We start from the raw sequence: 25,186 nt of genomic DNA, 5'->3' as shown, positions 1-25,186 counted from the left end.
GACGATTCCAACGCATCAAAAATTGTCTGAATCCGAGTTGTTGTTAGAGTGATATTAATTTTTGAAGTTGGCAAATTAATTTGGTTGTCAAGTAGGCCAACTTGATGAGCCAATAAATGTGCCACTTCAAATGTGACATTAAGCCCTCTTGTTTGGTATAAATAAGAGGTGAATTGATGTTGTTTAGGCATCCAAGTTTGGGCAATACATCTCATAGAGAGCTCCGAAATTTCATGGAGGAAGCCGCAAGTAGATTAAGGAGGTCGAGGAGATTTTGGGACAACGTCGTAAATCTGCCTAGACAACGTGGGAGAAGCCTGTGGTTGAAGGCCGAGTTGCTGTAGGTGCAGTGGATGTGTTTTGGGTTAAAACGGGGTTGTTTCAAGTGTGTTTTAGGGCCAGATTACAAGGTTGTTTGGGCCGAGGAGATAAGGAGCAAGTCGTTGCTATTTTGGGGCTGTTTGGTGGAGTTTTGGAGGGGGCCGAAGGCCTACAACCACTGTTGTGCTAGGCCGTAGGCAATAGCCAGTAGCTGGGCCGTCTCTAGGGTTGCGTTTGGGGTTAAACAAGGCAGACATGGGCAATGTAGGAGTGGAGGCAGCTTCCTTTGGTGAACCGCAACCTTAGAAGGCTTGCATTGCTGACTGTGTGTTGGTTGGAGGGTAGTGTGGTGTGCCCTAACTAGCGATGCAGTGACAATAAGTGCAACAAGAGTACAACACCATTTTGGAGAGGTGTATTGGGTCAAGTGTGTGACCAAATTGGATTGTGATTGCAACAACCTGTTGGTGCCATGTGGATGACATTCCGTGGTGGTGAAACGTCATCCTAGGAGCAAAATCAAGAATGATTGGATTGGGTGTCACAGGGTTGGTTGGAGGGTAGCGTGTTGGCTACCCAAAGTAGTCTTAGACAAGCTATCTTGAAGGACGAAGAGCAACTGAAGGTTGGGTTAAGGATAATGGTGAAGTGCAACACTATGATGGACTAAAGTTGTTGCTAGCTGGCAGATTGGAGCTCGGGAATTAGACCTACCCAGATAGCAGTTGATGAGCTCGTGTTCATTGTAGCGGACGTGACTTGCAATAGTGATAGGAGGCAACCCTTTTGGAGTCTCAATGTGTAGATGTCTTGATGGACTAAGGCACTACTAGTGAGCAGTACGGGAGCAAAGGACTGACAAGACAAGATACGACATTGAAGTTGCACAATGAAGTTTGTCATTGTATTTTGTATACCATAGACTGTTGTATTATTCAGATTTGGTTTAATATAACGAAGATTGGGATTGTACATATTGTACAATTTTGTTTAAAATTGTTTATATTGTGCATATGTGATTTACTGCTTTATATTTCCGCTGTGCAAAGTAGTTTATGGTTGAGAATCTTGGTTTGGTAGCATCAACGATTTTAAGACTCTAACCTAGACCCAAGGTTATGGAAATTCAACATGGTATCAGAGCATGTCTGAGCTACTTCGGAAGTAAGTATCAGAGTTGTGCGCAGTGAAGTACAGTGTGAGAGGGTGTTGGTCACATTGTGAGTGGAGTTCACTACAATGTCGAAGTTGCAGGCAGATATCCGATATGAGGACAGGTTGGAGGGGTTGTCCAACTATAGTCCATGGAAGGAAAGGATCAATTTGATATTGCAGGTCAACAAGATCTGGGATTTTGCCGAGAAAGAGATCAAGAAGCCAACCGACCCTAAGGAGTTGGAAATATGGGAAGATTTGGATGCGAGGGCAAGATTGATCATCCAGGATGGTGTGAGGGATGCCCTAATACCTCATTTGTCCAGGAAGAACACCAGACATGAGATGTGGATGTCTCTTCAGAATTTTTTCCAGAATAAGAACGAGAACCGGGTACCGGTATTGGAGGACAAGTTGAAATCCACCAAGATGATAAAGGGTGAAAGCGTGACCTCGTATTTGATGAGATTGTCTTTTTCAAAGACGAGCTTGCCACCATCGGTGTGACTGTCTCAGATGGAGATATGGTAAGGATTGCCTTGAAAGGGTTCACCGAGGAATGAAAGCCCTTCATCAAAGGAATTGTTGCCAGAATGGGATAGGTTGTGGGATGACTTCATTCAAGAAGAGTTGCGAGACGAGGATCTTCAGTCGAAGCAGAAAGCTTCAGATGATGACGTGGCACTTGCATCACGAATGAAGGGTAAGCACAAGAAGGACTTGAGTAAAGTCAAGTGTTTCAACTATGGCGAGATGGGTCATTTTTCATCGAGATGTTCGAAGAAGAAGAAGTAAGATGATGAGAAAAGAAAAGGAAAACATGCCGCACTTATTGCCAATAAAGCAGAGATGGATGAGCTCGCTAGAAGATTGGAAGACGAAGAGGAGGATTTTGCTTTGATTTCTCATTTCTTGCAGAGTACTATCAAAGAGGATGGATGGTACGTGGAAAGTGGTGCAAAGAAGCATATGACAGGGTCACAAGATATTTTTGAGACTCTAGCTAGATGGGACTCGAAGTTGCACATGGTGTTGGGCGACAAGAGTTAGTTGGAGATCCGAGGATCGGGTGTTGTGCCATTCAGAATGGCGACAAGACATATGATGTGGGTCCAGAATGTACTATTTTTACTAGGACTTGGATATAATGTGCTCTCCGTCTTGATGATGGAGAAGAAGGGGTTTGAGGTCTTGTTCCAGGATGGAAAGGCAAGACTTAGGCTTAGAGGCTCTAAGTCCGATGGGATTGTACTCGGAGTTAGAGAGCATGGTCTCTACAGGTTGACTGCCAAGCCTGAGGATCATGGAAAGAAGCAGGGACAGGTGCAGGTTCCAAAGAAGCAGGAGCAAATGCAGGTGCAGGTGCAGGCTTCAGAGGAGAAGGCACATGTTCTCGAGAAGAAGGTACACTTTTCCGAGAAGGTCCAGGTTCCAGAGACTCAGAAGGAGTCTAGTTCGAGAGGGAGCTTGCAGATTCAGAGGGAGACTCTGCAACCTAAGAAGAGCGTGTGGTCAGTGGTGAGCAAGGGTGCTCCTACAACTGCCAAGAAGGAATCATGGAAATAGTGGAAGATGTTACAAGATAAGAAGAAGAAGCAGGTTGCTTCTGGCAGTGACAACGACACTTCCGAGAAGGGCGTAGTTCACTGTACAGGGATTGCTGTGATTGTGAGTGCCAAGAGTTGGGCAAGTGTTGTGAGCAGTGATGATGATGATGAGATACTTCCTAGTCTTGGAAGTACCTCCCTCGCTAAGAGGGAGTGTTGATTTGTGTAGCTTGGGAGGTACTCCAAGCCCTAGGGTTTAGGGTTTGGAGGACAAAGCGCCACAAGGGCAACTTGTGGGCTTGGAACCCAAGTGTGGGGTTTTGGAACCCATCGTGTTTTGGGGAAAACCCATGATGGATTCATGACATTTGATGGATGAGGGTGATAATGCTCAGAAGACGATTCCAACACATCAAAAATCGTTTGAATCCGAGTTGTTGTTAGAGAGATATTAATTTTTGAGGTTGGAAAATTAATTTGGTTGTGAAGTAGGCTGACTTGATGAGCCAATAAATGTGTCACTTCAAATGTGACATTGAGCCCTCTTGTTTGGTATAAATAAGAGGTGAATTGATGTTATTTAGGCATCCAAGTTTGGGCAATACATCTCATAGAGAGCTCTGAAATTTCATGGAGGAAGCCGCAAGTAGATTAAGGAGGCCGAGGAGATTTTGGGACAGCGTGGGAGAACCTGTGGTTGAAGGCCGAGTTGTTGCAGGTGTTGTGGATGTGTTTTGGGTTAAAACAGGGTTGTTTCAAGTGTGTTTTAGTGCCAGATTACAGGGTTGTTTGGGCTGAGGAGATAAGGAGCAAGTCGTTGCTGTTTTGGAGCTGTTTGGTGGAGTTTTGGAGGGTGCCAAAGGCCTACATCAGCTGCTGTGCTAGGTCGCAGGCAATAGCCAGTAGCTGGGCTGTCTCTAGGGTTGCGTTTGGGGTTAAATAAGGCATACATGGGCAACGTACTAGTGGAGGCACCTTCCCTTGGTGAACCGCAACCTTAGAAGGCTTGCATTGTGGACTGTGTGTTGGTTGGAGGGCAGTGTGGTGTGTCCTAACTAGTGATGTAGTGACAATAAGTGCAACAAGAGTACAACATCATTTTGGAGAGGTGTATTGGGTCAAGTGTGTGACCAGATTGGATCGTGATTGCAACACCCTGTTGGTGCCATGTGGATGACATTCCGTGGTGGTGAAACGCCACCCTAGGAGCAGAATCAACTGTGATTGGATTGGGTGTCATAGAGTTGGTTGGAGGGCAGTGTGTTTGCTACCCAAAGTAGCCCTAGACAAGCTATCTTGAAGGATGAAGAGCAACTGAAGGTTGGGTGAAGGATAGTGGTGAAGTGCAACACTTTGATGGACTAAAGTTGTTGCTAGCATGGCAGATTGGAGCTCGGGAATTAGGCTTACCTAGAGAGCAGTTGATGAGCCCATGTTCATTGTAGCAGACGTGACTTGCAACAGTGATAGGAGGCAACCCTCTTGGAGTCTTGATGTGTAGATGCCTTGATGGACTAAGGCACTACTAGTGAGCGGTACAAGAGTAAAGGACAGACAGGACAAGATACGACATCGAAGTAGCACAATGAAGTTTGTCATTGTATCTTGTCTACCATAGACTGTTGTATTATTCAGATTTGGTTTAATATAACGAAGATTGGGATTGTACATATTGTACAATTTTGTTTAAAATTGTGTATATTGTGCATATGTGATTTACTGCTTTATATTTCGCTGTGCAAAGTAGTTTATGGTTGAGATTCTTGGTTTGGTAGCATTAGTGATTTTATGACTCTAACCTAGACCCAAGGTCATGGAAATTCAATAGTTGAATTGTTGTTCCCACACTTACCTTGGTGGTTATCCCTTGCTCATTGTCCGATGTGACCTTCCTTGAGGCCTTTCTTTCCATTGTCGAAGAGGAGCACAAATAGACATTGATTGATATAAAATTCTCATAATAATCCATAATTACCACTTTCCAGATATCCCTTTAATCCACCTTTAGGTTAATTGCCATCTTTCACTAGTAGTGGTTCCCATTTATCCTCATTTTTGAGCAAGAGCCCATTTTTTTTCTCTTAAGAGGTTGATGTAGCTGAACGAAAGTTAAAAGCATATATGGCCACAGAGGAAAGAAAATGTTAAATTGCAAAAGATGGTTGGGTCAAATATATAGTGCATATCCAAGAGCATAACCTGAGCCCTACCCCTCTCATTAGCCCTCAGCTAGTAACTGGCATATCTCTAAATAAAAGCAACTTTGGATGTCCCAACACCAATGATTAATGAACTGCTACATATTTAAGGGGTATTTGAATGCATCAAATGAGCTTGTAGGCCAAGCTATGCGTGAAAGAAAGAAAATCATTGAAGAAAAAGGCGCACAAGAGGGGTGGTAAAAATTGACGGAGGAAAGGTGTAGCTTGTTGAAATATGTAACTAGGTTCGGATCTTCATAATGACATATGTAATCATGATTTTATCTGTTTAATGTAAACAGGAAAATAAATTTATTTTTGTTGTTTTTGAGGCATGGGTTTCATGCTCAAGGAAATTTATTTTTATAGGTTAAGCTCCCATTGAGAGCTTCTAGGGCTTGTCATTGAGTCTACAAGTCTAGAGAGTCATTGATATGTATGAAAGACACTTATTGGGCATGTTTCATATTGTAAAAGAAATTATTTGAGTCAAAATAAAGTCAAATGACCCTCCAAGACCTTGTCAAATGCTAACAAACAAGTCAACCTATCTAGAAGGTGAAGTCGGCCTAAAGGCAATTACAAGTCGGCTTACAAAGATGGACATGAAGCCTATGTAAAGGAGGGCTTGGCCTCATTCTAGGATGCACTAACAACACACACAAGTTCGATCAAGGAAGAGCAGAAATGTGAGGAAGAGGAAGAAAAAGGAAAGAAGAAAAATAGAGTTGCGGGACTGTTTTCTTGGATATTCTTCTCACATGTGCGAAGTGAATTAGAGCCTTTTTCTGCAACAAGTTGCAGTTATCATCAAGGATCAAAAGCTGGGTCAAGGAAGGTCTCTCTAGCAAGTCGAATTGTCAAAGAAAGGAAGTCAAATCAAACGAAGTTGAAAGGAGGCAAATTTGTCTATTTTCAAGCCACATGTGTGACCTAGGGTTTCTGCAGAAGAAGCTGAAATCGCAGATCTGCAACAACAAGCCGAAATTCTACAACAACAAGCCAAAATTCTGAGTTAGGAACGAAATCTGAAGCAGTGGAACAAGTTTGACAACCGTTGACTTGAGGGAAGAGAAGTTCATCAAAAAAGAAGCTTTGACTTGGTCTTGGAGGGGTTTTTGGTCAAGGTTCTAGGTCTTGGAATTCGTCAATTGAAGATTCTATAGGAAGAAGAATTCTTGTGGGTTTTCCTCTCAGAATGGAGAGGTTTTGGCCTTGGTTGATCGCCTATATCTTATGTCCTTTGTCTTATTGTTCTTTATGGATTGGTAGCTATTTGATGAAGAAAACACTAATAATAACAAGTGAGAGAAGCTAATTAAGTGAAGTAAAAATACACCATAGACAGTTATCAAAGCAAGAGAAATCATCCTATGCTGCTGCCTCTAGATTTCTCAACATGGTTTCAGAGCTAAGGTGACAAGACAAGGAAATAAAACTAATAGAAGGACACTCAAGGTCCAAAAAACTAAAGGATCATGAAGAGCTTCAATCATTAAGAAGGATCACTCATCTCAAAGGCACCACGAGGACAAACTCTGCATTATCTTCTTACTAAAGAAGACCAAAAAGCCCTAGTTCGTTCAATGGATGACACTACACTTAAAGCATTCTTGGGAATCTCGCATAATCATCACCTCAAATAAAAAGGAGACCTCAAAGACTCTATCTCTACTCAAGGAAGGAAAGACTATACATTGAAGCATCTTGAAATCTCTACATCCAAGGGAAGCAAGAAGAGGCGTTGTCATCATCATCAAAGAATTAAGGTGATCTCCCTCTCTTTGAAGAATCACTTTTGAAGGAAGACATCTTCAACAAGAAGACAACTTCTATTATCAACATCATCATCAAAATCAAGAAAGCATCAAGTTGAAGATATTGTCATCAAGGAGCATCCTCACTTGACAAGTAAGTACCTTTATATTTATGATTGAATCTGCTATCAAAATGACTTCATTTTGCAAGGAAAACAACAAATTGGTTGGGTCATCAAACTTTCTTGCATGGAAAAATAGGATAGATCTGATCCTCATCGAAAACAATGTCATTAAACATGTTGAATCTATCACCAAGCCTCCAAAGGAAGAAGCTCAAGCTCTAGCTAAATATATGAAGGGGGAAGTAAGGGCTCAAAGGATTCTTATAGAATCTATCAAGGACCCCCTCATACCCTATGTATCAAAATTAGAGACATCAGAAAAAATATACGACAAGCTAGTAGGATTGTTTTCCGTAAGTACTACAAGAGAAGTGATTTCATTAAGACAAGAACTCTACAAGATGAAGATATCAAAGGAAGAAGGAATAACCTCATACTTTATGAGGGTGTTAGAAATAAGAGACCAACTACAAGACTTGGGAGAAATAATGTTTGACAAAGAAATCACCACCATAGTGCTCAATGCACTACTAGAGGAATAGGGCAACTTTACATCAAGCATCTATGGAAATAAAGAAGCTACCCCACTCAGTGAACTTCGGTCATTGTGTAAGATTGAAGAAACCAAGTTGAAGGCAAAAAGCGATGTAGGATCAAATGAGCAAGTTCAAGCATTTGCTACCATGGCTAGGAGGAAAGAGAAGTTTGGAAGGTTTTGGTCCTCAGAAAAAGAAGAAGGATATGTCAAAAATCCAATGCTATGGCTATCAGGAATATGGGCATTACAAGAGAGATTGTTCGAAGTTCAAGAAGGACAACAAAAGGAAGAAAGAAATGAAGCTCATATAATCGAAGAAGTGGAAAAACCTGATGACAAGAAATCTAAAGGGATAGATCTTCACTATTAGGGTTTCTCCAATTCATAGCAAGAAGAAGTAGGAGGTGAAAAGGTCTCCACCATGACAGTCAAGGTGAAAAACATTATGACGATATGCATCTATGTAAAAGATGGCATCATACTAGAAGTACACCGTTGAAGCAAGAGCTCATGACATTTTTAGAGAAGCTTGAAAGAATATATGAAGTAGAAGTCTACATGGATGTAGCAGCCATCATATAAAGGAAGTAGCTCTTGGTAACCTCGTTGAAAGTATATATAGTACATATGGCTGAAAGAAATTCATCTAGCATGATAGAAGGAATTCATCATACATCGTCATCATGAAAAAGGAGCTTCTGCTAAATGAGGATAATCTAGATCCTCTGTTGGAATCTTCATTAGAAGGTTCACCTCTACTTGGAAGAAGTGTCTTGCTGATCATTCTACCTTGTGTGGGATACATTGTTTAGAAGGATGATGGTATGGTGATAAAGGAGTGCAGCAGGTCAAGTTGATTGAAGTACTTTCAATCAAGGAAAGGAAGTTGCCCAAGGAAGTCTAGATGACCAAAAGGAGAAAAGAGGTATGCATATATTTGATAGATTAAGTCATCATGTAGTTGCAGATGGCATGGGTGGATACTCTACCTCATGAGTATGATCAAAGGAAAAGGATCTCTTTCGTTGAAAACATGCATGATGACATGACTCACATATTGACTAGATGAAATCAACCTAATATGTCCTCATATGAAATATGAGGTGGTTGACAAAGATGAAGGAACTATTGATAGAAGTTCTTGGGGAACAATATGTGAAGAAAGAAAGAAGAGATCATGAAAGATGCAACTGTGGTCACATAGAAAAGGAAATCAACATCCGATGACTAGAAAAATTGACCAAGACATCTCCATGGAAAAGGATATGGAGACTCTGATGAAGTCTGGAAAGGAAGGAGACCCTTGACATTGAATATCTTGGAGACGTGTCAATATGTATGTAGGATGTTGATGTTGCAACAAGAAAATGTCATGATGAAGGGCCATCACAAAAGGTAATTTTGATTTGATGTTCATTTTTTTAAATTTTTGAACAACATTTGGATAGATTGATACAGGGCTATCGAAAAAGGGTTGTAGATGTCACCTACAACTAGCGCTCATGTGGTTGGATGAAAGATCCGAAAGGAAACATGACTTGGAAGAGGTAGGAGTATGAAGAAAAGTTAGATGTGGACTAGAATATCACTTTCTGATGAAAAGAAGGACGACATGACTGACATGGTTCATGAAGGAAAGTGATGGATGGCCGATGCCCTACAAACTGATGAAGGCTCCATAATGAAAAGGATGAACTTCATGACATCGAAAGAAGGGGCCCCACAAGCAACTGAGAGTAACATGATCTCCACCTAGAGCAGAAAGTTGCTGGAAGCAAGTCCCTAGTTAAGAGGGAGCTTGGACAAGTCCTTGGATAAGAGGGAGCATGGGTACTTTCTTTTTGTAAGAATGGTTACATTCCTTTATAGAAATCGGTATATCCTTCCTAGTTGAGAGGGAGAGATAGACACATCATTCTTGTCTTCACTTTGGGAAGAAAGAAAGGAGGATTGGGTAAAGCATCCGACATTCGATACTCTTTGAGGATGAGGTAGGGTGTCCAAGATAAGAGTAGTTGTAGAGGACCAATATTCTTTGGGGATTGGGAATCCAAGATAAGAATAGTCCTGGAAGGACATACCCCGTGAACACCCGGGTGGGGTATGTGCCTTGAGAGACAATGATGATGGTGTCTATAAGTCATTGGTGTCGCCAGCGTTGTGCTTTGATCTTGTGGAGAGATAGAGCTGTAAGTCAAGGCCTTGCTATGTGACAATGCTAGATGATATGATGCTAAACAGATAGGGTACCAATCTGACTCTTAATATGAGAATTCTTCAGATTGAGAATGTCCAAGTACCTTGTATGGATTATGAATACCTCCCTAGTTAAGAGGGAGTGTTGAAATATGTAACTAGGTTCTGTCTTCATAATGACATATGTAATCATGATTTTATGTATTTAATGTAAAGAGGAAAATCAATTTATTATTGTTGTTCTTGAGGCATGGGTTTCATGCTCAAGGAAATTTATTTTTATAGGTTAAGCTCCCATTGAGAGCTTCTAGGGCTTGTCATTGAGTCTAGAAGTCTAGAGATTCATTGTCATGTATGAAAGACCCTTATTGGGCATGTCACATATTGTAAAAGAAATTATTTGAGTCAAAATAAAGTCAAATGACCCTCCAAGACCTCCAAGACAATTCTACTATACATCTAAGGTTTTAACAATTTTAGATCGTACTAGGATTTGTTGCAGACCCTAGATTTTATTATCAAAACAAAATCATATCGGGAAACAATATCACTATATCCTAGAATATCAATCTCTACTAGGGCTTTGTTACAAACCCTAGATTTCACAGAGTAAAACATGAGTATCAATAATCATACTCGCATATACATAACTAGGATTTCATAATCGTGCACTAACATACAACAATATCTACTAGGTAAACCCAAGACACAAACATCAATACATTAAAGTTAGATATACAATAGTTTTGACCAGGCTAGGGTCTTGATCAGATAGACGAACATACACCTAGGATCTTACTACAACTATCACAAGGGTTTTAGCTTATAAACCCTAAAGATCTATGGTTTAGACGTTAACAACAAACCCTAAAGGGCTGGGGTTTTTGTCATAACAATACCAAAACCCTAAACATCAAAAGTATAGGATTCTAGATTTCATCAACCCTAAGTATACTAGGGTTTCATAATACTGAGGCTAGGGTTTTGTAGTGAACCCTAAAGATTAGGGTTACACAAGAATGATTAAATAATACCATGAGGGTAGATTCAATTAATGATTAATCACCCTAACAAGAATCTTTGTGATTCAAAACCTTAGACATAACCATGTCAGTAATGTAAAGCAAATTTCAAAAGAAGAATTATCGTACCTTTTACATGAAGAGAACTCTATAACAAAGTTTATAGTCTAAGACATACCTTGAGTTATTTCTTAACAAACCTTGTAGGACATCAATTCTTTGAAGGGATTGCTTTGCAACATAACTTCTTCCATGCTTTAAGTTTATTCTTTGAAGTGTCCTCCATAACCTTTGTGTATTTTGCAATCTTTTCCTACCAAGGAAAGTACAAAGAAAAAGTTATTAGTATATAACACAAATAGATATTGATTTGAGAGAAAAACCAAACATAGAAGAGGAGACAAAGAACAAGATACTTATCTTTAGTAAAATGGTGAGGGCTCCCTCTTAATCCAATCTCGAGTGATACCTATAATGTATCAAAATAATTCAAAAATGTTCTTACAAGATGTGTTAGACCTACAAATCCTAGAAATCAAAACATAAAGGAAAACAATACAAGACTAAGAAGAATACGTAGGATAAGACTTAGTAGTATAAGTCCTTGACTTCCGATTCCTTAGTTTTGTTCTTCTTTGATGGAGCTTCTTCTGCAACATTTACATGTTCTCTTTCCCTCTTCTTATTCCTTGGATTCTCGGGACAATGACTTCTATAATGACCCATCTTATGGCAATTAGCATTGAATCTTGGATATGTCAACCTTCTTCTTTGGTCCCTTGAACTTCTTGAAGGTTTCCTTCTTCTTATGACGAGCAGAATAGGCATTAGAGATGTGTTCTTCTTCATCATCCTTATTGTTGTTTACTAACGATACTTGAGCTTCTTCTTGACTGCATGCATTCCACATTTGCTCAAATGTTGGTGTATCTTTCCAACTGTTAAGTCCTGATGCAAAGGCACTCCAAGATTTTGGTAGTCCTAGAAGAGCAGTAATTACGAGCTCCTTTTCTGGGACAACTTCATCTATTGCTTGGAGTTCATCTCTGATTCTAGATATCCTTATAAAGTAGGATGATACAATGTCGTCTTTTGTCATCTTAATAGTCCTTAATTCATTCTTGAGACTTGCTATTTGACCAGTGTTCTCGATGGTGAACAATTTGGAGAGAGCCTCATACATTTCTTGAGCGGAATTTATGTTGGATATGTATGGAATTAGGTTATCCTTAACTCCATCCACTATAAGGTTCATAGCCAGGATTTCGATTTCTCTAAACTTTGCCATTTTTGCTTCAATTGATTCATTTGTATGCTTCTTGATTTTTCCTTGAACGAGATCCAAAACTAGTTCTTTTCGAAAATGAGGGCTATTCTCTTTTTCTAGGCCCTGTATTTGGAGGCTTCTTCCAGTTTGTTTTCTCCCTTCATTGGTTTGACATAGTTCCTGTAGATAGTAGGCTTGTTTCTTTATATAATCCCCTTTGATGACCTTTCCTTGATTTCCTTTTTCTTCAATAGATCTTCAACCTGCGTTTTTCTTCCTTTTTCACCTTAGCTCTGATACCATGTTAGAAAATCGGAAAGGCAGAAAGATTTTCTTATGATGATAATTACTTGTGATATCTTAATATTCTTATTATCTTACTTCTGTTCTTTTATCTTCTTCTCATCAAGTAATTATCAAAGCAAAAACATGAAGATTATGGACACCAGATGTAGGCACTCAGCCAGGGCTGAAACCCCTATATAGGGGAAAAACCTAGTCAGAACTCTTCCTTGAGTGGATTCAAAATGAGATAGACCAAGACCTTAGACCTAAAGACTTTCCTCCTCCACCAAGTCAACCTTCCAATATTCTTCAACATACTTCAATAGTCTCTTCTTATCCAACAACTTCAACCCATCAACAATCCATAAATTTGACTTCCCAGCTATATAACTTCGACCCTAGCTACAAAATTTTGGCCCAACAACAGAACAACAGTTTCGACTTCTCCAGTAGCTCAGCAACTTCACACGTGTGAGAGAGAGAGAGAATTTTGACTTCTTGTGCTTGAGAGAGACCTTTTTCTTCTTCACTAGCCCTTTCCTCTTCTTCCCTTGAATTTTGCACATTTTTTGGCCTCAAAAGTTGTAGATCGAACCTGTGAGTGTGAGTGACAAATGAGGTCGAGTTGCTGCCTTTATGTAGATGTTTCTACCCCTCAGTTTAGGCCGACTTGTCCAGTTTGAGGTCGACTTGGTGGAGGAGGCCTAAAATAAATTTCTTCTTTGACAAATAGAGACCAAGAAGGGTCTTTTACAATATGACATGGACAAGGACACTTGATATAAACCCTAGAAGCCTGCAATGGAGGCATTGACGTATAAACAAATAACCCAAGCATGAAACCCAAGCTTTAATAAGTCAATTTCTTTAATAATATATATATATATATATATTTTTTTTTTTAACTTTTGATAAATACATTACATCATGACTCAAATACAATTATGAAGACCGACACTAGTTACATTCTTCAACAAGCTAACCTCTCCACAAACATCATAATCAACCGGGCCTTTGAAATGTTTGATACCATCATGGCCAACTTTTGGAACTTTGAGATAGGCCTTTGTGTTGCCTGTCTGTCTCAAATGGGCGAATTTCCTGAAGTGTAGCTCTGGGTCCTTCTTGTCAAACCTCTCAATCAGCCGAACCGTAGGAAGTAATGTGGATGTGCCCCAGTGTGATTAGGCCTTGGTACCACCACTCCTGTGCATCCCCCTCTAGATGTAGCATAGCAAACTGGATAACGTCCGTCTCTCGCATGGGGTTCAGGTGGAAGTAAGTATCTAGCTTCTGAACCCATGCCCTGGCTGAACTCTTAGCTGACCCATCATAATTGGGGAGTGTAACCTTCCTTGCTATCTTTTGCACCTCCTAACTCGACTGCCCCTCTCTATAGTGAGTCCCAGTTACTGTGGCATACTTCTCCTTGAGGTGGATGTACTCCCTAAAGGTCATCACTCTCTTGATCCTGGGATCTAGTCCCTCATACTCATCAATGCCCGAGGCAACTGAGTTATCCAGATCTGCAACAGGGTCAGGCTCCCTCTCTTGCTCAGGCTCACCCAAAAAATGGGGCATCGTGGGACGACCTGTTTGGCCACGTAGAGGGGTATGAGGTTGTTGGTACGTATGACTTCCTCCCCCTGCTCTGGAACCCCCATCACCTTGGGGTTTTGCCTCTGACCTACCATTTACCTACAAGTCCATCACTTGCTGCATAATGTCCATCATAAGTTGAACTTACCTCAACATCTGTTGGTTTGTCCTTAGCAACTCCTCTAGAATCTGGTTCTGTCCTCCCTGTCTAGGCTTCTTAGGACCCTCTTGGTTCTCTTGGTTCACCATGCCACCCCTGAAATTCTCCAACTTTGTATCGGAAAATGGGTCTTGTGCTCCCCCTCTGTCTCGACCTCTACCTCTTCCTCTTCCATGACCCCTCTGAAAGACAACTCCTTGGTACCTGGGTGGCATCACCTGCTCCTATTTCCCCACACTGGCCAAGAACATGCTCTGATACCATTGTAATGTTCCTACTAGGAAAATTAACAGTGATATTTAAAGCAAAGAGCACATGCAATACAAAAATTCAGACAATAATTAGACACCCATGAAATATGCCAAAAATTGCGCCAAGCTAAGTCATTTTATTATCAAGAGGATAGTACAAAATGTATGGAATGTGTGCACCTGGGCTTGCCAAAGCAAGCTAGACAACCCCAGCTGAGAAAATGTGATGCCTGGATGCAAGGAAGTGCTTTCTCTTCAAGCTCTGCGCTAGCCCTGGAATTCTACAACTGTTGTTGGAAAGAATCACTTGTTTGAGCCCCTTGGAGTGCTCAAAAAATTCTGCCAAATTAATCTAAGGCTCTCTTCCACAAACCCATAAAAACCTAGAAAGGGTTGGGTCTAGTTCCAACCTCCCAAAATCACCCCCAATTATAGTGAGCTCCCCCACCAATTGGATAATTTGCACTACAGGAGATCAGCCACCAAACCCCTCCAAAATGTTGAGCAAGCTCCACAATAATGCTCCTGATAATCCCCTAGCAAGCCCAACGCCCAACTCTTGGCCAAGTTTCACCCACAAACAACCTCCATTATGAACTGTGCAAGCACAAAAGCTTCTCTGCGCAGGTCCAATGAAGAATAATTTGACCTAGGAAATGGTCACACCCTCAACCCCCAAATCCACTGGAAAATCACTGCTAATTGCCCAAGAATTAAGCCTCCAAAAGCTCAGAACTAGCTCAGTCTGTAACAACCTCTCCTCAAGAGTATGTGGTCCCGTTCTGCACCCAGATTGCTCCACAATTCAAATCGAAAATCCTTGTAACCTCCCCGAAATGCCTCCAAGAATATGACAAGTCTCCCCTAAGGTGGCACTCAAGGTCCACTGAAAGTGTTGAAATTTCCCCTTAGAAATCTCTTGGTGTTGAACAACAATCTGTTGACCCAGCTAAACAGCTTGAGCAAACTATGGTTTAGAAGTCAAGTTGGCAAAAGTCCCAAAATGAGAGCTGCACCTCTAATTTATAGCTAGCCATCCCTCATGCTCCTTGTGGACTTCACCCATCGACTTCCCTCTCTCACCCAATTCAAATTCCTCCAAGGGGTGTGTATTTCCTTGTAGTGCCCCCCACTTTCCATTTCCCATCAAAATTCTTGGCTTTTCTAATGTTTGGGGGTGGCTACTTTGTAATTTTTTCTTTTTCACCCACTTTTCCTATGTTTGGTACTTGGAATTGTGTTCACCTCAAAATTGCAAAATTGTAGAACACCCCTAGCAGAATTTATTGAGAAGGGACATTAGAGATTCCCACTTCTTCTTTGGAGCTTCTTCTTGCATAGTGAATGGATATATTGCATGTTTCTTTTTAAGTGCCTTATGTTGATAAAATTTGACTTTGAACTTGTTTAATGTATGGAATTGCTGCTCTAGAATATGCTAAATTTATGATCTAATTGTTGAAGATAAATTTTGTTGGAAGGATTTTCTAGTGGAATATTCATATGTTATCCAATACAAAGCGTGTAATGAATGTTCCTAGTGAATGAATGTTTTTAAATTCTTCATGAAACTCCACTATCTTTGGAAGAGGGTAAATGCTTGAAGTTGGTACCTAGGGCATTTATTTTGTGCCTCCTTAGTGTTGAAATTTGGGCATCTTCGGTATGAATTTTCTCAAAGGGAACCCAAGCTACCCCAAGGGAAAATCTATCTTGCCCCAAAGAAAGAACTTGAATTAGTCAAAGGGATTTTTTTATTATTATTATTTAATGTTGTGACAAATATATTTGGGCAAGGTTTAATGAGCAAATTTGAATTGTTAATTTTCCTTCCAATATTTGAAGTCGACCTCACTAAAAGAATGTTCATGTTGGCTTTGAGGCACCCTTTTGGCTCCTCATCAAATTGTATAAATTAACAAGCCGTGAAGACTCATACCACTGAATGAAAAGATTGTTAGACTCAATTTTGTAATGACTCGCCTTTTGTTGTGGCTTGATTGCTTGCTTATCCGCTGTGGCACGCATATAATTTTTGTTCTAGTGGCTCACTATCTGGTGTGGCTTGATGGTTTGCTTATCCTTTGTGACACGCAAAGAGTTTCTGTTCCAGTGGGCCCGATTTCATCACAGTGGTTCATATATGAATCTCACGTAAAATTTCTGTTACCGTGACTCGCTCTCATCACCATGTTTCATATATACAGTTCACAGCAATCATAGTGGGTCATATATCTGAGGCTCACACTGTAGCCAGTACATTATCACTATGGTTCACTTTTTCTATGATTCACATCTGTGGTTCGTATTCTATTATGTACATTACTTCTGTGGGTCGATGCATTCATTTTGAGGCTCGATCATATTACAATGGCTCATGCATATTGCATAATGGTTCACAATGTATTGTATGTGACATCGTATCTATAACAGTGGCATCATATCTCTAACAGTAGCATCATATTTATATCTGTGGCCTCATATCTTTAACTGTGGCATCACATTAATAATAGTGGTCTTCTATCCTTAGATATATGGTAGTAGAAACTATGATGATGTTGTATGGCAGCATGAAACATTTTTGAGAGACAGTGACCTATGCTGTAGGGTTGTGATAATACTCTACGACAAAGTAATCTTCAGTAACAACATTAATTTTGGTGTCTTAACAAATGGACTTTGGCAGTGACATTTGATATGACAGTGAGATAGTATTTGATGTGATAGTAACTTGGAGACTATAATAGTGACCCTGAAGTTTTCCCGTAACCCTGTATGACAACGCTCTTGAATTTTGAGATTGATTATACATGACAGTGCTCTTATATGAGGGTGGGTTTGACAAAGACCATCTCAGTTAGCTTGATATAGTAGTAATCTTGTGTGACAGTAACCTTGCATGGAAGTAACAATGACCTACTTGACACGACAGTGTTCTTGACATGGCTATGACCTTGCTTATGTTACATGATGACAGTGGCATGATAAATTTTGTATAACAGTGACGACAGTATGGCTGTGACAGTGATCATGATGATAACATACTCTTGACAACAATGATAACATGATGAATAATAGATGTGACAATGTCCTTACGGTAGATGTGATATTATATATGGCAGTGATATGAGCTCTCTTGGATTTGTTTCATTCAGTTCAGAAACGAAGTTATGAACAGACTTGGGTTGGGTCTAGAAAGCTTCTTGTGATTATTGTATCTCATTGTACTTTGTATCTCAACTGAATGATTGATGAATACCTAATAGAAGAGGAATCTGGTTGGGTTTTCCCCCTTGTGGGGTTTTGCCCTGGTCTCTGACCTAAATCCCAATGTCTCTCTTATGCATGCTTTTCTTCTATTGTTCTTTATTATTCCCTTGCATTGTTGATGTTATTGTTCTCTCTGCATAATTGCTAATGATGATATGATTAATGGGGTGAATGTAATGTGTAAATGATAAAAAGTTTTGAATATGCAATTAACTATGGCTGAGAACAATCAAGCCCTAAAATTTAACACTTTGAAGACATTTTATCTCACCTTAAGCATCTTAAGACTCCATTGCCCAAAGGACTAGGCACTAGTCCATGGAATTTGGTGATCAAACTTCCTTTTCTCCATAATTCTTCTCCTTAAAATTTCGGTCCCCTTCCCTTTGGAAGGCTAGACTAGGGCATCAAGCGAAATCCTCTAGAGAGTGAATTCGTGGATTCCATGAGCACATGACTCTTCCTTGAGGTCTTGTGTAGACGAACTCCAAGTTTGGTAGATTTCTCACAGTTCTCCATCAAATCTTGTGCCCGAGGTGTGCCCTAGAAGGGAAAAATCTAGCTTGTATCTCCTTTGTTTGGGGACTTCTTGAGGGTTGTATTAGCTTCACTGGAATAAATAATAAGAAGCCCTTTCTCCTCCTTTCCTTGACCTTGAGAGTGCCTTTGTCAATGACATTTCACAAAACCTTAGGTCTCATGCAAGTCTTTCTAAGGTCTCTTAAAGGGAGCGAAGAGCCTCTTAGAAGTGTCAAAGCATCACATAGAGCTTCCTTGAGAGGTCCTACCTCATCACCTAGAGTCTTCATCTTAGGAATACCTATTATCAGCACATATCTCAAACCCTAAGCCTTGATCTCCTCATCCTAAGGCTTTTCTTGGAGAGCGTTTTAGCTTCTTTGAAGCATTGTGCCATTGTTGTGTCTCTCCTTTAATGGGATTTGTGGATCACATCATACCTAATCATTAATCTACTTATCCCAAGTGATTCCCTTCCCGCTGGGGCCCCTACCATCGGTGAAAGCCTGTAAAGAGCAGGGGGCATTGACTGTGGTGACAGTGGGTGATTGCCCTATAGTTGTCACTTAGTCTAGCAATTGTCCCATAGGTTTCACTCCTTAAGGCCCTGCTAGATTGTGTGGTAACACTGACCACGATATTTTTAACTCTCAACTGCACAAGTCTATCAAGGATTGTCCTAGCTCCAAGTTGTTGACCTTCTTGAATCCTTGAGTCTAACTGAAATGCAAAAAAAACAAGCACTAGCAGGGATGTACTAAAACTGAAAATGAAAGTGCTATTGCTTCAAAACTAAGATTGCAGTATGGACTTGGTTTATTTTAAATGTGTGTTAGGGTACATATCATATCCGTCTTGTTATCTGTACTTACAAGTATGTGTATGATGTTCCGTCCTGGAACTGATCATCAAAAGTGAACAAACTGGTGATTTTAATTAACAACAATAATTGTAATATTTATGATTGAATCTTTAAAGGTATCATCCTAAGGCTTTTCTTGGAGAGCGTTTTAGCTTCTTTGAAGCATTGTGCCATTTTTGTGTCTCTCCTTTAATGGGATCTGTGGATCACATCATACCTAATCATTAATCTACTTATGCCAAGTGATTCCCTTCCCACTGGGGCCCCTACCATCGGTGAAAACCTGTAAAGAGCAGGGGGCATTGACTGTGGTGACAGTGGGTGATTGCTCTATAGTTGTCACTTAGTCTAGCGATTGTCCCATAGGTTTCACTCCTTAAGGCCCTGCTAGATTGTGTGGTAACACTAACCATGATATTTTTAACTCTCAACTGCACGAGTCTATCAAGGATTGTCCTAGCTCCAAGTTGTTGACCTTCTTGAATCCTTGAGTCTAACTGAAATGCAAAAAAAGCAAGCACTCACAGGGATGTATTAAAACTGAAAATGAAAGTGCTATTGCTTCAAAACTAAGATTGCAGTATGTACTTGGTTTATTTTAAATTTGTGTTAGGGTACATATCATATCCGTCTTGTTATCTGTACTTACAAGTATGTGTATGATGTTCCATCCTGGAACTGATCATCAAAAGTGAACAAACTGGTGATTTTAATTAACAACAATAATTGTAATATTTATGATTGAATCTTTAAAGGTATGGATGGTAAATAATAAGCTCCACAACCTGTTCATCACTTATGGCATGCTTGCCCTTTGTCGTCAATGAACTGGGAGTTAACTAATAAGAATTCGTTCTACTAGATTTACATCTTCTAGCCTTCATCCAAGATTGTAATATAGCAGGCTATCCAATTAATATGTACTTTAGAATGTGATCTTTAATATGTTTGTATTAACTTATTTAGTTACTCTGTGTATTTTGTGGAAGCTTTGCTCATAAATTGTTTTTAGTGGTGGTATGTTTAATGAGTTACATGCTCGACTTAAAGCTAAAAGCTCCGTCCTCTGGAAAGATGCTCCTGGTTGTTTATTTGAGACAGGTCTAACCTAAAGGCCTTTCTTCTATCCTTTAGGTAGACCTATGCATATTCGTATATTATCTTTGTATCATAATTTCTGTTAATATAAGCAGCAGCTCTTTTTCAAATTTAAAATCGAGAAAGACCTTATTCAGTGACATACACCAATAAACATTTTTTGGGCCATACAGGAAATTGATGGTTTGAAAATATTGGTGAATGACTCTCTTGAAGAAAAAGAAATGCGTGACTTAGCAGCTCAGGAACTCCATCTGAGGTTAGAAGAGGAAAGAAACATTCAGTATATGCTGCTTCAGAGTTTGCTTCCAAAAGACGATGCAGATGCAAAGGATTGCATATTGGAGGTCAGAGCAGGTATTGGTCTTTATCCAAGTTGATCCGAATTGATATCTGGGCCTAATCATTTTGTTCCATAGAAAAAAAGAGAGAGTTTGTAATCCTATCATTATGTGTCCCTTTAAAATTTGAACTATTTGTGCTGAAATTTTTGGAGCAGGCACAGGAGGAGAGGAAGCATCATTGTTTGCTATGGATATATTTAAAATGTGTGTATCTGCTGATTCCCTTTTGCTATACATTGCTTTCTATATTTGAATTTCAGGTTTTACCTCGTTTATCTGTATCAATCTATTAGTTTTAAGTAGGAATGTTTCAGATGGCATATGGTAATCAGGTGAAGTGGTACAGGTATGAAAAGTATGCCCAGAAGAGGCGATGGAAGTTTGAAATTGTGGATATAACTGAGTCAGAACTTCGAGGATATAAGGTCCCATTTCTTACCAAATATGTATCAATGTGTTGGGACATGCAAGCTACTGATATCTGGATAGATCTGGTTTGATAGGAAGTCTGCTTCAACATGAAACTAGATATGTTAAAGGCTTTGTATAATTTCACATCGTTCTATAACTCCAACCTTTGTGTCATACTGCTTGTAGTCCTTGTGACATATCTATATGGAAATATTTTCTCTAATTTTTCTATCATTACTGTCATAAATTCATAATACAACATGTATTTTTGGCACAGCCCTGCTGCATTGGCATAGCAAAACAAACATAACTATTCTTCTTTGAGATTCACATATTGTGGAAGATATATTTATTTTTTGGTTCAAGTTGAGTATCAGATTCTTTTCATAGAAACTAATTTGTGCCTCAGCTCCAAAATTGTAACTCAAGCTACATATGTACAAGCTCTCACAGCTTTTTGATAATTGATAGTTCCGGACAACTGTTTGGCACTGCTTCTTGAATCTTCAAATGTTAATCCCAGTACAGGATTCTCTTTTCAATTTTCTTTATAACATCCAACCCTTAACTGTAGCACTGCATTCAATAGTCTTCACTGTGGGGTTTTTATAGATACACAACCATAAACATGAGAGAAACAAATATACAAAGAATGTGTTATTTATTAGTTGAGGAGCCATTGAATACATTACCAATAGTCATTTATACATCAAGTGATAAGTTATTCAAGTACCTTCTTAACTCACCTGTACTAACATTTGGTCATTACCATTTATTGTGATTCTCTTAAGATTAGAACTTCTAGCAATGCTTTGTTGGGTGTTACCACTCTTAACATTCCCTGAACATGAAAGAACAATTTTTACTTTAGCCCACTCAATATAGAAGTTGAAGGTCAAATTTTTTGCAGACAATATGATTCAAAATGATGTTGACAAAATCTTGATGATGCTTTACACAATCTTGATTGCTAGCTGCCTTTTTCTCTGGTAGATCTGAATTTTTCATAGGTTCTATATCAGGTTTTTATCACCCTTGTGAAGTTGAAATTCTGCCATTGCCACCAAGTTCCTGTAGACAGCCGTCTATGTCGGACAACCCCTCTAGCATTTCCCCCATTTAGAAACCACCAGCAAAATGATTCAAAAAAGGAACTCATTATCACTTTTGACACCAGAGGTGTCATCCTCATCCTTCTCAACAATGTTATTTAGAATGACTATATTAATCCTTTCTTTCTCCTTTTCTTTAGCCTTTCTTTTGAAATGAAATGTAATTGGAATTATATTAATGCCCTCTATTGATCATAATAGGTCAATGGGACTCCAAAATACAAGTAACATTGACAATGAAGGAGATGCCAAGAGCATCTCCAAAAACAAGAGACAGTTCATTCAAAATAAAAAACCTTATATAGGGTGAACACAAAGGGTTAAGCCTAGATCTTATAGTAGTGATAGAAACTTCAAAAGAAGAACGATCCTTGTAGCAATAGAATCCAACTAACTCATGAGCAATGAGATGCTATCCATTGTTGAATAAAATTAAGTGGCAATGTATTTGCCAACCACCTTGAAAGTGATAATGCTAAGTCTAATAATGTCCTTTGAAGAGCGATCTAGGTGAAGAGTGCTTGACTATGCTATCCTAGGGCACATCAAGAACTCTGTGTTGTGACTCTCTTAACATCCATACTTGACAAGTCTCTCAAGGAAGTAAAGAACGCTAACAATTTGCAACTATCCATGAGAATTAAACTGGGGATGAGGGACAATAGTTGTTTCTCTATGAAGGGGTTGAGGAGTAGTAAAATGAGGTGGTCTTGTGCTCTCTTGTGTGAGGGAGCATTGCCTCATGGATGTACCATTGGACTAGTATGTGACCATAGTATCTACCAAGCACTTGACACCGCAGTGGTTGAGATAGGTTGAAAGGAGATGCTCGATCTTGTAGACCTGAAGGTTCCTTGCAAGGTTCATTGTCTAAAAGCCTTTGGAAGATACAATGACAAATATCTCCAATCTGAAAAGAGAAATATGGTAGTGACCCCATAAAATTCCCATATAGGGAGTGAAATCTTCTCCAGATATCATAATAGATAGGTCTTGGAAGATGAAATGTTCCTTCATCTTATCTTTTGAAGCAATAAAGTCGACAGATCCTATTCTCCCACATAATAGGTGATCACTCTAGATACATGATTGATAGGAGCACACCCTTAGCTAGCCATAAGGTATTCTAAGGGCTTGTGACCAATGTTACTTTAGGTAGTTTGAACAAATAATGTGACTATTGATAATCTATAAGAAGTGCTCAATGTAGAAGTCCATCTTAGGTTTGAGAGGTTTTGTTGGGCGAGAAACCCTGTGATCTTAATGAATTGTCGAAAAATATCCTCTTTGATTGTATTGAAAGATGAAATTTTCCTTTATCTTATCTTTTGAAGCAATAAAGTTGATAGATCCAATTCTCCCACATAATAGGTGATCATGCTAGATACGATTAATTGGAGCACACACTTAGCCAGCCAAAGTATTCTAAGGGCTTGTGACCAATTTTACTTTAGGTAGTTCTAACAAATAATGAGACTGTTGATAATCTATAAGAAGTTCTCAATATAGAATTCCATCTTAGGTTTGAGAGGTTTTGTCGGGGGAGAAGCCCTGTGATCTTAATGAATCGTCAAAAAATATCCTCGTTGATTGTCTTATTCAGTCCCCCTCTTTGGGAGGAGAAGGTGATGGGGGGCATTTAAGAAATAGTTGTAAGGAGGGAGTTAGTCATTGGAGATGCCATGAGAGAGAAGAAGTAGAATGGTCTCTGTTGCCGCCTTACACACACACCTAAGTTAGTGAGAAAAGCCCTTAACCCCACAAGGTGTGGTTGGTGGCAAATTTAAGAGATGGGGCTGTCACTTATTCCCAACTCTCTCTTCATTTAAGTTCTCTCCACAGCGACCACAACGAACAACGAAAAACGAACACAGTGAACAACGACCACAGCGGGACCAGTGAGCAGTGACCAGGGACTGTTGAAAAATGTGAAACTAGGTTCGGTCTTCATAAGTATGAAATGTATTCTTGTAAATTATAAAATAAAAAGAAATTATTATCATTGAAGCATGGGTTTCATGCTCAAGTTCTTTTATTTTATAGGTCACGCACCCATTTAGAGATTCTAGGGTTTGTCCTAGGTCTAAGAGTCATTGTCATATATTGAAGACCCCATGGGCACATTGTATCTTGTAAAGATGCAATATTTTTGTCTTTAAAGTGTCGAAATGTCCACCAAGATCAAGTCGGCCTAAGTAAAGAGCCACGTCTACCCCTTGAAGAGGCCTATATAAAGAGAGGAACTCGTCCTCCAAAAGCATCACTCATTCATCACTCATTCTGTGCGAAGAAGAGGATGAAGAAGAGGTTGAAGGAGAGGACAAATAAGATGTCGAAGGAAGTTGAAGTGTTTGGGCTAGTTCTCTCTCTCACATGCAAGACGAAGCTAGGGTCTCTGGTTCGATCTTGCAAGGAGGAGAGGAAAGAAGTCAAGCGAAGGTCACTTAGGGCATCTCTCTAGCTCTAAGTCTCAAGGAAAGACAAGCGAAGGGAAGAGGAAGGCTACGCAAAGAAGATCGAAGTTTTCTAGTGTGGAAGCAGTAGTTGCCGGTGAGACAAGATTTTGAATCTGCAGTAGGAGGTCGAAGTTCTTACAGCAGGAGGCTGAGTTAGTGGTTGATCTTGATCTTGAAGGGTATTTGTCTGAGTCACTAGGTCTTGGTATTCGTCAATTGAAGGATCTATAAGAAGAGAAGAGATTTAAGGGTTTCCCCCTCAAGAGGAGGGGTTTTGGCCCTGGCTTGCAGCATATATACTGTGTCACTGTTCTTATTGTTTTGGTCGCTGTTTGATGTATCTCACATTATAATAATAAGGAACAAAGCTAATAAGGAAAAAGGTAACACAAGCAGTGATCAAATTAAAGAGAATTAACATATTCATTGCCCTATTAAATTCTCAACATGGTATCGGAGCCAAGTTTGGCAAAGGACATCATGAAGATCTCCTCTACAATAAAGAAGTTCATCAAAAAGTGTTTCAAGATAGCAAGCCATCTCAAGGAAGGTATCAAGAAAACAGGGAGTCTCTTATTTTCTTCAAAGAAGACATCAACTATGAAGAGACATTTGCTCCAATAGCAAGATATACAACGATTCGTTCATTAGTCTCTTTGGCAGCATCGATGGGATGGAACATCCACCAAA

General features: G+C 39.6%; 1 protein-coding gene across 1 annotated transcript in view; it reads left to right on the top strand.

Annotated features, from left to right (window-relative positions):
* The window catches only part of LOC149246778 (peptide chain release factor 1, mitochondrial-like), a 259,495-nt gene that overhangs the window by 54,385 nt on the left and 179,924 nt on the right, over nucleotides 1–25,186 (top strand). The window contains exons 4-5 of the mRNA XM_089458024.1: nucleotides 20,347–20,530; nucleotides 20,673–20,721. Of these exons, the coding sequence (XP_089314150.1) occupies nucleotides 20,347–20,530; nucleotides 20,673–20,721 (233 nt within the window). The remainder of the gene's footprint in view (nucleotides 1–20,346; nucleotides 20,531–20,672; nucleotides 20,722–25,186) is intronic.

The sequence above is a fragment of the Pinus tabuliformis genome, chromosome 7, assembly GCF_031772625.1.
Source record: "Pinus tabuliformis cultivar Carrire ecotype Pingquan chromosome 7, CPIR1, whole genome shotgun sequence".
Lineage (NCBI taxonomy): Eukaryota > Viridiplantae > Streptophyta > Pinopsida > Pinales > Pinaceae > Pinus > Pinus tabuliformis.
The sequence above is the reverse complement of the archived record's forward strand: the minus strand, read 5'-3'. Positions and strand labels throughout refer to the sequence as shown.